The sequence below is a fragment of the Octopus sinensis genome, linkage group LG21 (genome assembly GCF_006345805.1).
Source record: "Octopus sinensis linkage group LG21, ASM634580v1, whole genome shotgun sequence".
Classification (NCBI taxonomy): domain Eukaryota; kingdom Metazoa; phylum Mollusca; class Cephalopoda; order Octopoda; family Octopodidae; genus Octopus; species Octopus sinensis.
In genome coordinates this window covers 25179889-25196988 of record NC_043017.1, presented here as the reverse complement: position 1 = coordinate 25196988, position 17100 = coordinate 25179889, and the positions used below count along the sequence as shown (strand labels likewise).

At 40.2% G+C, this 17100-nt stretch overlaps 1 protein-coding gene across 1 annotated transcript in view; it reads left to right on the top strand.

Moving 5' to 3' along the window:
• Positions 1-1595: 1595 nt before the first annotated feature.
• LOC115222993 (complement C3) overlaps positions 1596-17100 on the top strand; it is an 82986-nt gene continuing 67481 nt past the window's right edge. Inside the window, exons 1-4 of the mRNA XM_029793415.2 lie at positions 1596-2012; positions 14165-14331; positions 16102-16311; positions 17018-17088. Of these exons, the coding sequence (XP_029649275.1) occupies positions 1945-2012; positions 14165-14331; positions 16102-16311; positions 17018-17088 (516 nt within the window). The 5' untranslated portion in view covers positions 1596-1944. The remainder of the gene's footprint in view (positions 2013-14164; positions 14332-16101; positions 16312-17017; positions 17089-17100) is intronic.

Below are 17100 nucleotides of genomic sequence, written 5' to 3'. Positions count from 1 at the left end.
TATTATATATATATATATTATATATATATATATATATATATATATATATATATATATATATATATATCAAATAAGATCCAAGATCCAATCCAGACTGCTAATTTCGATTAGCTGATATTGTTGGAGTCGTCTCCCCTGCCTGTCCCCCCCCCCCCGTTTTGTCTTATTGCAAAGACGTAAATAAAATGATACTTAAAGGAAGGTTTTCTGGTCACTATTATATATGTTGACTTACTGTACGTGTATACACACCCAAACACACACACAGATAGATACATGCATGTACACACGTTGCACGTTTATGTTTTATAAACATGCAATGTATACTGTGTGTGTGTCTATATATATATATATATAGGCAGGCGCAGGAGTGGCTGTGTGGTAAGAAGGTTCCGGGTTCATTCCCACTGCGTGGCACCTTGGGCAAGTGTCTTCTACTATAGTCTCGGGCCGACCAAAGCCTTGTGAGTCGATTTGGTAGATAGAAACTGAAAGAAGCCCGTCGTATATATGTATATGTTTGTCCCCACCCCAACATATGTAACATATGTAACTTAGCGGCTCGGCAAAAAGGTCCTGAGGTCAATTTGCTAGACTAAAGGCGGTGCTCCAGCATGGCCGCAGTCAAATGACTGAAACAAGTAAAAGAGTAAAGAGTATACATACATACACACGTACATTTATACATACAAAATATATACGTATATACACACAATCTCTCTCTCTCTCTCTCTCTCTCTCACACACACACACACACACACACACACATGTATACATCTATATACAGGTATATATACATATGTATGTATGCACACATACATGTGCCATTATATCTACGTTTGTAATCAATACATTTTGGACAAAATCTGTATGTGTGTGTGTGCATGACTATGTATCTGTATGCGTGCATACATTTGTATGTGTGTGTATCTCTATATTTGTGTGTGTGTGTCTTCTGGCTCCCCCACGTCTCGAACAGCACGTTCTGTTGTGTGAAGAGCCTGGTTTCTGATAGCGAAAAATGTCCTACAGTAAGTGTTGAGACGATCACCAGAATGCCAACAGATATCTTGACAAGTAGAGTGTTGGTGGTTTAACACAAGCACAAACCTCGACTATATATCTAGAGGAGGGGCGAAGACAGCAAGTGCTTCTCCCCCACCCGTGGGTGGTGAGGTGTGTGCATATGTATGTATGTATGTATGTATGTATACACATACAAACATGTATATATATATATATATATGTGTGTGTGTATGAATGCACGCACAAACATAGTCACACACATATATGTACATATATATATGTATGTATACATACACATACATATATACACGTACATACACACACACACAAACACACACATATATATATATATACATATATATGTCTGTGTATATATATACATATATAAAATCACACACACATACATACATACATAACATAAGTACATACATACATACATGTGCGTGTGTGTGTGTGTGTGTGTGTGTGTGTATATATATATATATATATATATATATATATACGCACTAATTTATTTATCTTTTACTCTACCAGAAAAGAATCCGGCTTAGATTTCTGCCAAGGCCATACTTAGAAATAAACATTTTGAGGCAAGGCATGCCTCGACTGACAAGCAAAACTTAAAGCTCGCAAAAACAGAAAGTCGGGTTAAAGAAAGAAAGAAATGTGGAAAGTCTATGTTGACGATGCGTATATATAACAGCGCAAAAGAAACTTGAAACACTTTTTTTTTTTTTTTTGCATTACAAACACAAGAAGAAAGCCCCGAAATTATTTTAAAACAATAATCAGGAAAATTCTTTCCAGAAATTTTGCCTGCTTCCGAAGAAGAAACGGGAATTTACTGTGAAGGCCTAAATTGTTATTAATTTTATTATTATTATTGTCATCATCGTCGAAGAGCGAGTTCGAATCGCAATGAAGACCATGCTGTTACTGCTAAAATGTTGTCTACTTTTGGCAATTTCTTCTGTCCAGGGCCGGAGGTAAAAAAAAAAAAAAAAAAAAAAATCAATTTTGTTACTTTATATTTAAAGTGTGTTTCAGCTTTTTAAGACATTTTAAAACATTTTGAAGTTTGATATTATCTGTTAGTGCATCTTCGCTGTCTGTTGATTGTTAGTCGGCATTTCGTCCGTCTTTACGTTCTGAGTTCAAATCCCGCCGAGGTCGACTTTGCTTTTTATCCTTTCGGGGGTCGATTAAATAAGGGCGAAGGCAAAGAATACGCACACCAGTTGTTTAGGATTACTATTAGGGTTTGGGGTTAGGTTTAGGGCTAGGGTTACACCGAAAACGGGTGGTGTGCGTATTCTTTACATCCGCCCAAATAAGTACCAGTTACGCACTGGGGTCGATATAATCGACTTAATCCCCTCCCCAAGCTGCTCTTGTGGCATAAATTTGAAATCATCATTACTACTACTACTATTATTATTATTTTTATTATTATTATTAAGGCGGCGAGCAGGCAGAGTTGTTAGTACGCCGGACGAAATGCTTAGCGGTGTTTCGTCTGTCGTTGCGTTCTGAGTTCAAATTGCGCAGACCTTGCCTTTCGTCCTTTGGGGTTCGATAAAATAAGTACCAGTTGAACACTGGGATCAATGTAATCGACTCATCTCCACCTCCCCCAAGCAGCCCTTGTGGCAAAAATTTTGGGCGGAATTCTGGTTTAAGCACTCCATATAACCCACAAAATATTTTTTGATTTTTTGAAATTTTCGGAAAATTTTTGAGAATTTGTGTTCTGCACAAAGGAATTCATACGATTATGAAAAAAGCTTTTCTTCAACTTTTTTTTTAAATCCCTCCCCCACCCCCACAATTCCTAAAATTTCCACACTTTCAATGTTTTAACTTTCTTTAGTCAGGATTTAAACTATGGACAGTCCGAATTTTTTGTTTAAATCCCAGCAGTGGACCACCCTTATGTGCATGATCATTCCATTTAATGTGTTTATAGAGACATCAACATCAATACATATTAGAGCGACAAAGAACCAAGGAAGGTATCAGGTAGTCGTGGGATGTGCTAAAAAACTACTAAATCGTCCTTAAATCACGCACACACACACACACACACAGAGTTTTTTTTTTCTTTTCGCATAATCGTATGATTTCCCGTGTGTAGAACACAAATTCACAAAATTTTTCTGACAATTTCAAAACATAATGATGGGCTATATGTAGTGCTTCAATTCCATTTTGTTTTGTTATGACTTCATTGCTGTTTCCCTTTTGGTCGATATAAACCTCACCTTTTTCTGGGGGCGGGGGTTCCGTCCTTTGATGTTGTCCTTCCTCAATGTCTTGGACCCGTGTGATCAATAAAAGAAATCATTAGCGCGCCGGACAAAATACTCAGTGGCATTTCTTCCAACTCTTTAAATTCTGAGTTCAAATTCCGGCCAGGTTAACTTTGCCTTTCATCCTATCGGAATCGATAAAATAAGTTACCAGATGAGCTCTAGGAGTCGGTGCAATCGATTAGCCCCGTCTCCCAAAATTTCGGACCTCATGCCTCAATACAGAAATTGACGGAATCGTTAGCACATCGGACAAAATGCTTAGCGGTATTCCTTCTGGTCCTTTATGCTCCGGGAATCGATCTCACAACTTCACGATTGTAAACTTGACGCTCTAACCACTGAACCACGCACCTTCATTACTTACGAACCACATGGTTCTGGGTTCATTTCGTAGCCGTATTTCGTCTGTCGTTACGTTCCGAGTTCAAATTCGGCCGAGGTCGACTTTGCCTTTCATTCTTTCGGGGTCGATAAATTAAGTACCAGTTACGCACTGGGGTCGATGTAATCGACTTAATCCCTTTGTCTCTCCTTGTTTGTCCCCTCTGTGTTTAGCCCCTTGTGGGTAGTAAAGAAATAGGTATTTTATACAACGGAATTATAATTCACAAAATATTTTTCTTTTCCAAAAATTTTAATTTTTTTAATCTTTTGCCCCCGCCACCCTTACAGTTCAATTCTGTGCCCTTTTCCGTCCCCATGAGGTAATAATAGCTATCCTAAAAGTCCTCCAAATATAGAACCACTCAGGTACTGGGAGGGGGGGTGATGGTATAAACCGACTTTGTCCCTCAAATTTCATACTTTGTACATAAATCAAATACATATGTTGTTGTTGTTGTTGTTGCTGTTGCTGCTGCTGCTGTGTTGTTGTTGTTGTTAAGCAACAAGACGGGTAAGGGTGATTAGGTGATGGTCTAGGGCTTAGGGGCGGGAGACCCCAGATCTTGGAAAAAAAAGAACTTTGGTCGTCTTGTTGTAGTCGAGGGCTCTTCGTAGACTTGTTGTTGAGTGACTGATGTTGCTTATTCTATAAGGCCAGTCCAGAATAAGCAAAACTCATGATCTAACGTGTTCCAGACGTGACCATTCCATCCAGGACTACATTGTTCAACAATTCAACTCTAATGCACTTTTTTTTTTAAGATATGAAAACAAAAATTGTTAATGTGATTCGATTTTTAGAACATTAAATTATTGGCTGTTGTTTCTAGTTAAATTCAGCAGCCACGTAGCGGTCCCTTCGTTGGCTGGGAAAATCTTTGCTACTTGTTTGGGCTCTGGCTCATCCATCTCTAGAAGTGTTGACAGAGATGGTTGTTGTTTAACATTCGGTCAGTAAGCCGTATTCAAGCAGACCAACGATCAAAGGCGTTCCAACCATAACAATCCTGTTTTTAGGGGAAGAGGTATATTTTTAAAAAAGGGAGGGTTATCGTCCTTTCTTTCCTTCGTCAAAATCAGTGAGCAATTTGCAGAAGGTTCGGTTGTTCTTTCTAGCTCATCGAGCGACCACGTAGACCGCACACCACCACCGACATCTTCATCATAATTGTCATCATAATCATCATCATTATAATCGTCGTCGTCATCATGATCATAATAATCATCGTCGTCGTCATCATCACTGTCATCATAATTATCATCATTATTATCGTCGTCATCATCATCATCATCATTGTCATCATAATCATCATAATCATCATTATAATCGTCATCCTCCTCCTCCTCCTCCAAAGTTAGGGTTGGCAAACTTCAACATTGTGGAGAAGAAAAGTTTACAAAAACATACTATAGCTGCGGCAACGAAGCAGCTTCTACGACTAGCTAGAAATAGCAGTTAAATCTCTCTCAAATCACACCCAAAAGTTTTTTTTTAAATATAAAAGAATGGTGGTGGTGGTTTTGGTGGTGGTGGTGGTGGTGGTGGAGGGGGGCTTCACATATTGGATAATGACCAAATGTAGTGGTTCTCTTACCTGACAATTAGTAAGCACCACATCCCCAATATTTTGGGAAATTTCTGCTCGTTCCTCCACACCAAAATATTGTTTTCAAATTTTGGCACAAGGCCAGCAATTTCGGAGGAGAGGCTAAGTCGATTACTTCACGCCCCAGTTCTCAACTAGTACTTATTTTATCGACCCCCGAAAGGATGAAAGGCGAAATCGACATCTGCAGAATTTGAACTCAGAACGTAAAGACGGACGAAATGCCGAAAAGCATTTTTGCCCGTAGTGCTAACGATTCTGCCAGGTCGCTGCCCTTCCCCTCACAAAAATATTAGGGATGGTTTTGCAACTCTTCTCTTTTCTCTTTTTCTGAGAAGAAAAAACTGAGTTTACATTGGGGAAGATACACATCAGCTATTCAAAAACAAACAAAAACTGATTCATTATTTGGGGTCAGTGACCAGGTTGCATTTAGTGGGAGGAAAATGTTGATATAGCGAATAATAAATGCTTATGAAAAATGTTTGTTTTTGAATGGCTAGTGTGTGTGTGTGTGTGTGTGTGTGGTGTGTGTGTGTGTGTGTGTGTGTGCGTGCGTGCGTGCGTGTGTGTGTGTGTGTTTTCCATGCTGTAATTGTTTTAGTTTCAACATACGATCTCAGATCAAATCACTTACCATACATCTCTGAAAATTTCTTCATTCTTCAACATGATGTGTTGAACAAATTTGAAAAAAATTCAATCAGTTTTATTAAACATAGCAATTTGTACGCCATTTTTTGTTGCTCCTCACAGACCCCCACCCCGTCCTCTTTGAGAAAGACTGGCCCAGAAGTAAGGGTATTGGGTTCAGTATCATAAAGTAGGGCGTTTGATTCCCGGACTGAGTAGCGTATTGTATCCTTTATCAATCAGGTTTCTTTCTCTTTCCACGCTGCAGCTGTCCACTCAGCTAAAAAGGACTACTGGTCTATCTTCTATTGTGTGTGAGGCCTCCATAATCTGTCTGAGTGTCGTGTCTTCTATGTATCGGTAAGATCATAAGAACTATGTTGTCAGCTGAGCTTCCATATTCTAACTGAGCACGTTAGTAAGACATTGACGAGTTTTTTTCCTCCTTGAGCTCCCGCCAGTAGTCACTCATCCGCTCACCTACGCTACGTGCTGTCTCTTCAAGATGCATCGTCGTTCTGTTTCTGCACCGTCCCCCTGTACACACACTAACGACTACGTTCCTAGTTTTACAGTTTATCTATGAGTTTGCGCTACACACTATACAGTTCCTATCCATACAAGGGGTTCTTTCAAATGGGTATGTTCTACAGATCAGGAATTTTATGGGGTGGAGGTCCCTAGTCTTTCTACTATTTTAATCCGTAGATTCATCTGACCTAAGGTTTTCTTAAAAAGATATGCAAGTTCGTCTCCAGCAGTAGAATCGACAAACATGACACTGGTATTTTTGGTTGAAATACCGTAGTTGGACTGACATATCTTCTTAGTTCTTTGTACGCCATGTCAGAACTTACTCCTGTATAACGGGCAGATCCCATTAGAATCATTCTCTATGATGGTCTTGTATTTTGCCTTGGTTCTTTTGTACACCCTGATCCTACCCTCCTTGGATGTATCCAGAGAAATGAATGTAGTAGACGAAGTGTTGTAAGTGTCTCTCTAATTCTGTTGGGTCGCACATACAGGACACGCTTCTCATCACTCTTATCAAGTCCGCTATTAAGGAATTGAATTTGATATTGTTGCATTCCGGTGGATCAGGTATTTGGAGGCTGGGGGTTTGGCATAGTGGGAATGGAGGATTTGGACCTTATTATTCCTAGTTTCCAATCAGAGTTCCATGTCTAAAACAGTCTGTAGTTAGAGTGCTTACTAGAGTAATCTGTTGTAACGTTAATACTCTTGTGGATGTAGTTAGCTATTTGCTGGATGTTTTCCATGGTGCAAGCTTCTGGTTCGTAGACATTGTCTTTTAGGGGTGCTTTTGCTACTCTGCTGATATCATCCAAACAGCGGAAGTACATGGTCAGGGTTATGGAGCTCTGTACTACACGTTCTTTGAGTCTCCTATCCCACCATACCGTAAAGAGGTTAGCCACATCGTCAGTGAAACCTACACCGATGACTGCACCCTTTTCTTGAGCGTATATACTGTTACTTTGTATCATTTTAAATAATAAGTGTAATATACAAACCCATATACATGCCGATGGGACACACACATTAAATACACACACACACATATTCTACAGATATACAAAATGGAATGGGCAGGACAAGAAGAGAGACACGCCAGCACCGGTTGTCAAGCGATGTTGGGGGGACAAACACAGACAAAAGAAACCGATAGAAAAAGTACTAGACTTACAAAGAATAAGTCCTGTGGTCGATTTGCTCGACTAAAGGCGGCGTTCCAGCATGACCACAGTCAAATAACTGAAACAAGTAAAACAGTAAAAGAGTTTTAAACATATGTAGAGTTGTATATATAACCTGTTTTAAACACACACAGTTTTCAACATATGTAATGTTAACATGCCATTTTAAGCACGGAGTTTTAAGTGTAGTTCTAAGCCAGTGGTTCCCAACCCATTTATTTAAACGAGTTTTTCCACGGACCCTTTTTAATATGCTTATTCTTATATATATATATATGAAATTTTGAATTTAGTTCACGGACCGCCAGTATTACCTTTGAGGACCCCATGTTGGGAACCACTGTTTTATGCAATATACGCAGTATTTTAAATATTCACAGTTTTTAAAATGAAACTTACGCAATTTTAAACATACGCAGTGTTTAAATATATAATATAAACTGTTTTAAAGATACACTGTATTTTAAATATACACTTTGTTTTAAACAAATGTAGTTTTACAGTGTATTAAACATTTTCTTTGCTATATTGTGAGTCATTTCGGATCTTTTCGGTTTGAACCCAATCTGTTTCTTAAAGGAGGGACATATTCATACGGCACAGAATGTTGTTTACCTAAATGGACGTCAGTGATTGGTTAAAATTCCCGAAATACAAGAAATTAAAGACGAAATATCTTACAAACTATAGAATTTTCTCAAGAAAGCCAAGAGAAAATGATGTTTCATAAACACATTCTACCAGTATACGAAGTTTAATATATTTTAGTTACCTAGAAATTATGTTAAAAACTGCCGTTCAAACCGAAAAGATCCGTCATTTTTTCCTAATGTTTCTATTGATATATTTAATTTTTTTTCTCCGCCAAAACATTTTCACATTTATCCTTTCTTCAAACAATCGTACAAGATTTACACTAATGTAAAAATAAAATAAATTGCCGTTATTATTTCCACGTCAAGTGATGGCGTCGATTAAATCAATTGTACCCTCTCCCCAGGGTGTGTGATATTCGTGTCTGTGTGAGAAATCATTATTAATTATTATAATAAATTAGGCAGCTTTAACTGTGTATTCAATGTATTTATTGTCTGCTGATCTAGTTCATTAGTCAACCGAAAGAGATATATTTGTAACAATTATATTCATTTGTTCCGTCTGAACAACTACAAAGATGGCGCAATCAAATGCCAGTCGCCATTTTATTTTTCGTTTTTCTAATTATCATTTGAATAAGTTTCTTGGTTACTACATGACAAATTGTCTATTTAATTCGTTCAATCTTCCAACATAAACTATATTTAACTCGTTCAGTCGTCTGATATAAACTATCTTCTAAGCCAGAATAATTTCCGATGTGTTCATATATATTTCGTAAGCGCTTTAGAAAGTGACTAACCCAAATAGAGTGAGTGGCAGCAGATGAAATAAAATGAGAGTCGATCACTCACCCTATCAGTAGCTAAAACGATTTTTGTATCAGTTGCAAAGGTTAAACACTGCTCTCTCTCTCTCTCTCTCTACCCCTCACACTCTCTGTGTATCTATATCTCATTCATGCACACACACACGCGCGCGCTCATTGATGTTTTTTGTCTGAATACACACATATAAAATACAAAATACACATTTATATCTTGAGATAGCGAGTAATAACAATACTCAAAATATAACACAGACTCGAGTTGTAGTGCTCCAAATGAGCTATATTCCACTTAATTTGAGCGGAAGCAATGCGAGCAGGAACTAAAGGAACATTACAAAGATCCACACACAAAGATCAAATACATTCCTACAACGGGTCATACTGCTAGTGCATGCATATACAGCTGCGTGCGTGCACACATACAGGCGAGTACTGTCCAAATCTCCGACCAATCACATACAGCTAGCTGGCATTCAATTGGCGTATCAAGTTTCGGGCATTTTGATTGGGTTTTGGATAGAAAATTCACAAAAAAGTCACTTCTGTTGATTTTTTAATGGCTTTGCGGGATAACTGGGGAAATGTAAAGATGTGCACAACCACCCTTGGACGGTTTTGAATGACCATAGAAAGTGCGAGCCCTCTAACTGAAAAATTGTGGATTTGTATAAAGGACACACACACAGACAGACATTTTGCCATTTATATATAGAGAGATGTACAGGGTTGACCAAAAGTCACCCAACAGGAAATCAAAATTCCAAAAAAATTTATTATTCAACTCTATTCATTCCAATTATGAATGTTTAATAATTGAATGGTGTGAGTTAAAATCATTGTTTTTTTTTCCCAATATTTGTCTATTTATTAGCGAAGTCTCACATAAAATAATTTTTTGTTTTATTCTTGGAATTAAGTGGGGTTTGATTTACTGTCAGGTAACTTTTAGCCAACTCTGTATATATATATATATATATATATATATATATCATCATCATCATCATCATCATCATCATCATCATCATCGTTTAACGTCCGTTCTCCATGCTAGCATGGGTTGGACGGTTCGACCGGGGATCTGGGAAGCCAGAAGGCTGCACCAGGCTCTGGTCTTATCTGGCAATGTTTCTACAGCTGGATGCCCTTCCTAACGCCAACCACTCCGTGAGTGTAGTGGGTGCTTTTTACGTGCCACCTGCACTGGTGCCAGGCGAGGCTGGCATCGGCCATGGTCGGATTGGTGCATTTTACGTGCTACCTGCACGGAAGCCAGTCGAGGCGGCACTGGCCTCAGCCACGATTCGGATGGTGCTTTTTACGTGCCACCGACACGGAAGCCAGTCGAGGCGGCGCTGGCATTGGCCACGATTCGGATAGTGCTTTTTACGTATCTCCAGTCCAGGGGTCCTGGCATCTGCCGGGTGCCAGTCATAGGATTGGTTCAATTTCAATTCCGATTTCACTTGCCCCAACAGGTCTTCGGATGAGGTTCGATATCGACTTCGCTTGCCTCAACAGGTCTTTGTGTGTCCAAGGGAGGAAAGGCATGCATAAGTGGGCTGGACTCACTTGTCCTGCCTGGTCTTTTCACGCACAGCATATTTCCAAAGGTCTCGGTCGCTGGTCATTTCCTCAGTGAGACCTAAAGTTCGAAGGTCGTGCTTCACCACCTCATCCCAAGTTTTCCTGGGTCTACCTCTTCCACGGGTTCCCTCCACTGCTAGGGATTGGCACATTTTCACACACCTATCTTCATCCATTCTCGCCACATGACCATACCAGCACAATCGTCTCTCTTGCACACCACAACTGATGCTCCTTAGGTCCAACATTTCTCTCAGGGTACTAACACTCTGTCGAGCATGCACACTGACATTACACATCCATCGGAGCATACTGGCTTAATTTCTTGCGAGCTTACGCATGTCCTCAGCAGTCACGGCCCATGTTTCACTGCCATGTAGCATGGCTGTTCGTACACATGCATCATACAGTCTGCCTTTTACTCTGAGCGAGAGGCCTTTAGTCACCAGCAGAGGTAAGAGCTCCCTAAACTTTGCCCAGGCTATTCTTACTCTAGCCGTTACATTTTCAGCACCCCCACCCCCACTACTGACTTGGTCACCAAGATAACGGAAGCTATCAACTACTTCTAGTTTTACCCCCTGGAAAGTGACGGAAGTTGTTTTCTGCAGACTTTCAGATGTTAATGCTCCCAAGCATCTGCCACATACAAAAACCATCTTCCTAGTTAGCCTTCCTATGACATTGCTGCACCTCTTATGTGTCCATAGCTTACACTTGGTGCATCTTATAGAGTTTCTACCTACACCTTTTCTACAGATCGAGCAGGGCCATCTACCTGAAGGCGTTTGTGATTTGTCTACCTTCCTACTTATTACGACTTTGGTTTTAGCTAGATTGACTCTAAGGCCCTTCGATTCTAAACCTTGCTTCCACACCTGAAACTTCTCCTCCAGTTCTGATAGTGACTCAGCAATTAGAGCAAGGTCATCAGCATAGAGGAGCTCCCAGGGGCATCCTGTCTTGAATTCCTCCGTTATTGCTTGGAGGACTATGATAAATAGGAGGGGGCTGAGGACTGAGCTTTGGTGGACCCCTACCTCTACCCGGAATTCTTCACTGTACTCGTTGCCAACCCTCACCTTACTAGCAGCGTCCCTGTACATGGCTCGCACAGCTCTCACTAACCATTCATCTATCCCTAGTTTCCTCATTGACCACCAGATGAGGGATCGGGGGACCCTGTCGAAGGCTTTCTCCATGTCAACAAAAGCCAGGTACAGGGGCTTATCTTTGGCTAGGTATTTCTCCTGAAGCTGCCTTACCAGGAATATAGCATCAGTGGTACTTTTCCCTGGCACGAACCCAAACTGCATCTCATCTAAACTAACTCTCTCTCTAATTAGTTGGCTTATGACCCTCTCTGTAACCTTCATCACCTGATCCAACAGCTTGATACCTCTGTAATTATTTGTATCTAGGGCATCACCTTTACCTTTGTAGCAGTTGACTATTATGCTGCTACACCAGTCATTGGGTATGACTCCTTCGTGTATCACCTGATTAACTATACAGGTGACTAGGCTATAGCCGACACTACCAGATATTTTGAGCATCTCTGCAGTGATACTTGATGGGCCTGGGGCGTTCCCTGTCTTCATGCTTCTAATTGCCTTAACTACCAAGGAACTATCAACCCTGATAGCTGGTCCCTCTGTTGGGTCACCATTCGGCAGACTCTCTTTATCCCATTCATTTTCTTTATTCAGCAATCTTTCATAGTGGCGTCTCCAAGCCTCTCTCTTTGCATCCTCGTTTAGCGCAAGTGAACCACCTTCCATGCAAACACACTTCTCTCCTACCACATCACAATTCTCTCTCACACACTGTCTTGCAACGCGAAACACCTCCAGTCTTTGGTCCTCACGGCACAGAACATTGGCAAATTTTTTCTTATTTGCTTCCCCTCTGGCTAGATAGACCTGTCTCCTAGCTTCCCTTTTCGCAGTCTGATACAATTCCCTGCTTCCACCATTCTTCCAGTGCTTCCAAGTCTGTCTCTTTTCTCTAATAGCCCTGTCTACAACACTGTTCCACCACTACATTACCTTGGGACGAGAGGGGACTTTGCACCAGCCACAGATCTGGTCAGTGACTCTCAGCAGGTTGTCCCTTAGAAACGTCCAGTTGCCCTCTACCCCATGTGATACTCTATCCCCTTCTACTTCGTCAAAGGCTTCAAGTAGCATGTCCCTAAATCTCTGTCCATTTGCAGGATCTTTAAGCTTCCAGATCCTTCTTCTCCATGTTGGTCGTCTTCTGGTTGTCCTCCTAGTCCTGATCCTAAAGTCACTAACTACCAGTCTATGTTGTGGGGTACATTCTTCGCCTGGGAAGGTTTTGGCATTTATAAGTAGCCATCTCTCCCTTTGCCTGGCAAGGATGTAGTCAATTTGGCTGGTATGTTGGCCCGATCGGTGGGTGACTAGGTGGCTGGTAGGTTTCCTGAAGTTAGTGTTGCAAATCATAAGATTATTTGCATCACAGAACTCCAGCAGCCTGGTTCCCTCCTCGTTGCGGGAACCATAGCCATAGCCTCCATGTACGACCCCAACTAGCAAGAGGATTCTGTTAATCGTGAGAGCAAGAAAGTAGGTTTGAAAAATCTGAGAAAGTCAAATTTTAGGGGGAACGATATAAGTGGCTATGAAATGGGAGCAACAGGGAGATAAGACTAAACAAAATATATATATATATATATGCATATGATTTTGATTTTGATTTTTCCAGTTTCAGCTCATGAGCTGTGGCCATGCTGGGGCACCGCCATTTAAAACTAATGGGCTCGTCCGGGATATATATATATATTATATAAAATCTGTTCTGTGTGTGTCTTCTAGGATCTCGGGCATCCTCCATTCGATTGCTCAAATTTGATATGTAGATACCGACGATATCAGGGCATGTATAAGTCTTGAAAAAATTACAAAAATCGATTCCAGGTGAGAATGCGATCGATAAAGCCATGGGAACGTGCATTTGTACGCACAAGTACATCAGCTGTTGCGATCAACAGCTTTATTTCTTCTTTTGCTGGTGTCTCAAATTTAGGTTAAATCAATGTTTCTCAAAGGGGAGGCCTATGGGACGGTCCGACTAGTTGTTTTGAGAAAATTTGGTTTAAATGTTTGGCAACTCAGCACCGTCCATTGGATGGGAGTCGTTTTGCTCGTATATATATATAAAACAAGCTTCCACAAAGTTTCATCTACTAAATTTACTCACAAGGTATTAATTGGCCTGGGGCTATAGAAGAATTCACTTGGCCAAGGTGCCATAGAGTGGGACAGAACCTGAAACCATGTCATTGCAAAGTGAGCTTCTTGACTTCGCAACCAAGAAAAAAGTACGGAATAATAATTTTTGATTAAAATGTCTGTGTGTTCAAGAGATTTTTTAAATTACATCTTTGAATCTATTTTAATTGTATTAAAGAACTTATAATTGATAAAACACCATTCTTATCCACAGACAACAGAAAGTTCTCATTGTGACGCCACAGAAATTCCGATGCAACGAAAAAGAAACGGTCTTGGTCAACCCTTTCACTTTTCATACACGGACTGCTTTCCGGATTACTTTGGAACATTCCACCCATGGAAATATCATTTATGATAATACAATTTATGCTTCAAAAAGTAAGTTTTCTTTTACTCTTTCACTTGTTTCAGTCATTTGACTGCAGCCATGCTGGAGCACCACTTTTAGTCGAAGAAATCAACACCAGGATTTATTCTTTGTAAGACTAATACTTATTCTGTCGGTCTCTTTTGCCAAACCGCTAAGTTACGGGGACATAAACACACCAACATCGGTTCTCAAGCGATGATGAGGGACAAACACAGACACACAAACATATATATATACATATATATATACACGACAGGCTTCTTTCAGTTTCCGTCTACCAAATGCACTCACAAGGCTTTGGTCAGCCCAAGGCTATAGTAGAAGACACTTGCCCAAGGTGCCATGCAATGGGACTGAACCCGAGCCATGTGTTTGGGAAGCAAGCTTCTTACCACACAGCCACTCCTGCTTCTATTACTATTGCCTTTTATTTCCTTGTCTTTGAACCGCTCGGTTCAAAGACTCTCTTGACCAGAAATGGCCTGAACTCTTTGCATGAACACCCTCCATGTACATAACTCCATGTCCTCCTACATGGCCTTGCTTTTGCTTTTTGAGCCAAAAAAAAATCAACTTAACTTAACTTAACTTGTCTTTCACTTGTTTCAGTAATTGGATTGTGGCCATGCTGGAGCACCACTTGGAGTTAATCAATCCCAGTTCTTGCTTCTCTTTTTTTTTTTAATTCACATCTATCATTTGGTTACTTGTCTAACCTTGTCTGTTTGTGGTGTGATCATGATTGCTTTAACGTCCACTCTTCCATGCATGCATGGGTCTGATGGAATTCATTGGTGCAGACTTTCTATGGCCAGATGCCCTTCCTATCGCAAAAACCTCACTTGTGGCCAAGCAAAGTAAATATTTCCCCATGGTTGGACATGTTTTGATAGAAGATTGAAAAAGAATGACCCTCACTTATATGATGATGAGGACATGTTTACAACTACCATATAGTGACAAGACAAGGAGGCACAAATACATAAGTAGACATATATAGATATAATGAAGGCGCATGTTAGAAAACTTGCCAAATCATATTGGAGCTTGGTGCAGCCTCCTGGCTTGCCAGTCCTCAGTCAAACTGTCCAACCCATGCCAGCATGGAAAGCGGATGTTAAACGATGATGATGATAATGTTAATACACACACATACACGCACACACACACACACAAACACACGCATATATACTGGATTCATTAGAATCTAGGTATATAACATGTAGGATGCCAAGAATATGAACATGTAGTATGCCACTTGTTTTACCATGGTAGTTGGTGAACTGGTCATTTTCGGCTTCTACTTCACCTGTTTATGTGTTTAAAGTTTACCTGATGATGGCAGGCTTTTTGCTATGGCTTCCGTGCCGGTGGCACGTTAAAAGCACCAACCGATCGTAGCCAATGCTGGACTCCCCTGGCACCTGTGCAGGTGGCACGTAAAAAGCACCCACTACACTCACGGAGTGGTTGGCATTAGGAAGGGCATCCAGCTGTAGAAACACTGCCAGATCAGACTGGAGCCTGGTGCAGCCCCTGGCTTCCCAGACCCCAGTCGAACCGTCCAACCCGTGCTAGCACGGAAAACGGACGTTAAACAATGATGATGATGATAATTTAAGAATGCATCAATAAAGTACTGCCAAGAGTTTTGAATCCCACTTGTATTCTTCTTATATATTTATATGTATGTGTGTGTACATGTGTGTGTGTGCGTGTGTGTGTGTTAGGAATTGATATATTAGTACAAGAAAATCCTGTCATTTTTCTATTTTCAGCTTCTCCAAGATACGTGCAAATAACGGTCAAGCACTCCGACCTCTTAAATCGTTTGGGATCGTCCTCTGATACTGGCGAAGAAGAGCATTCTGTCGTGCTATCAGTCACTTCAAAGGGGTTTTCTGAGAAAAAAGAGATTCCGGTCTCAATGAAGAGTGGCCATATTTTCATCCAAACTTCAAAGCCAATTTATAACCCAGGGCAGACAGGTGAGCAAATAATGCATATATTTATGGGTGAATGTATGGTGTGAATGAATGAATGAAAATATAGAGCAGTTAATGGAGCACTCCATCTTGTCCTTACAGTAGTAGAAAGGATTATTATTATTAGTATTATTATTAGTATTATTATTATTAGCAATTGTAAGGCACACTGGGCAAAATACTTAGCAGTATTTCGTCTGCCATGATGTTCTAAGTCCAAGTTCCACCGAGGTCAGCTTTGCCTTTCACCCATTCGGGGTCGTTGAAATAAGTACCAGTTATGCACTGGGGTCAATGTAATTGACTAGCCCCCTTCCCCCAAAACTTTTCAATGCCTTGTGCCTAGAGTAGAAATAATTACTATTAGCAACTATTAAAGTAGCAAGCTGGTAGAATTGTGAGCATGTTAGACAGATGCTTAACCATATTTCTTCTGACTCTTTACATTGTTGACTCAAATTCTGCCACAGGTCAACTTTGCCTTTTCACCATTCCAGGGTTGATAAAATAAAGTAGCAGTGAAGTACAGGAGTTGGTGTAATCAACCAATCCTCTCTCCCTAAAATAAAAGTGATGGTCTTCTGCCAAAATTCTAAACCGTTTTTAATAGCTGTTATATATATCAAGGGGTGATGTTATTATATTGTTGAACATTACATTCACATCTTGAGATTTTAAAGAATTCAAAGTAGTTTCTCTTTTCCAACAGTCAGAATTCGGATTGTTACTCTCAATGAAGATATGTTACCAACAAAATTTCCAGTATCATTTAGTATCCAAGTAAGTTCTGCT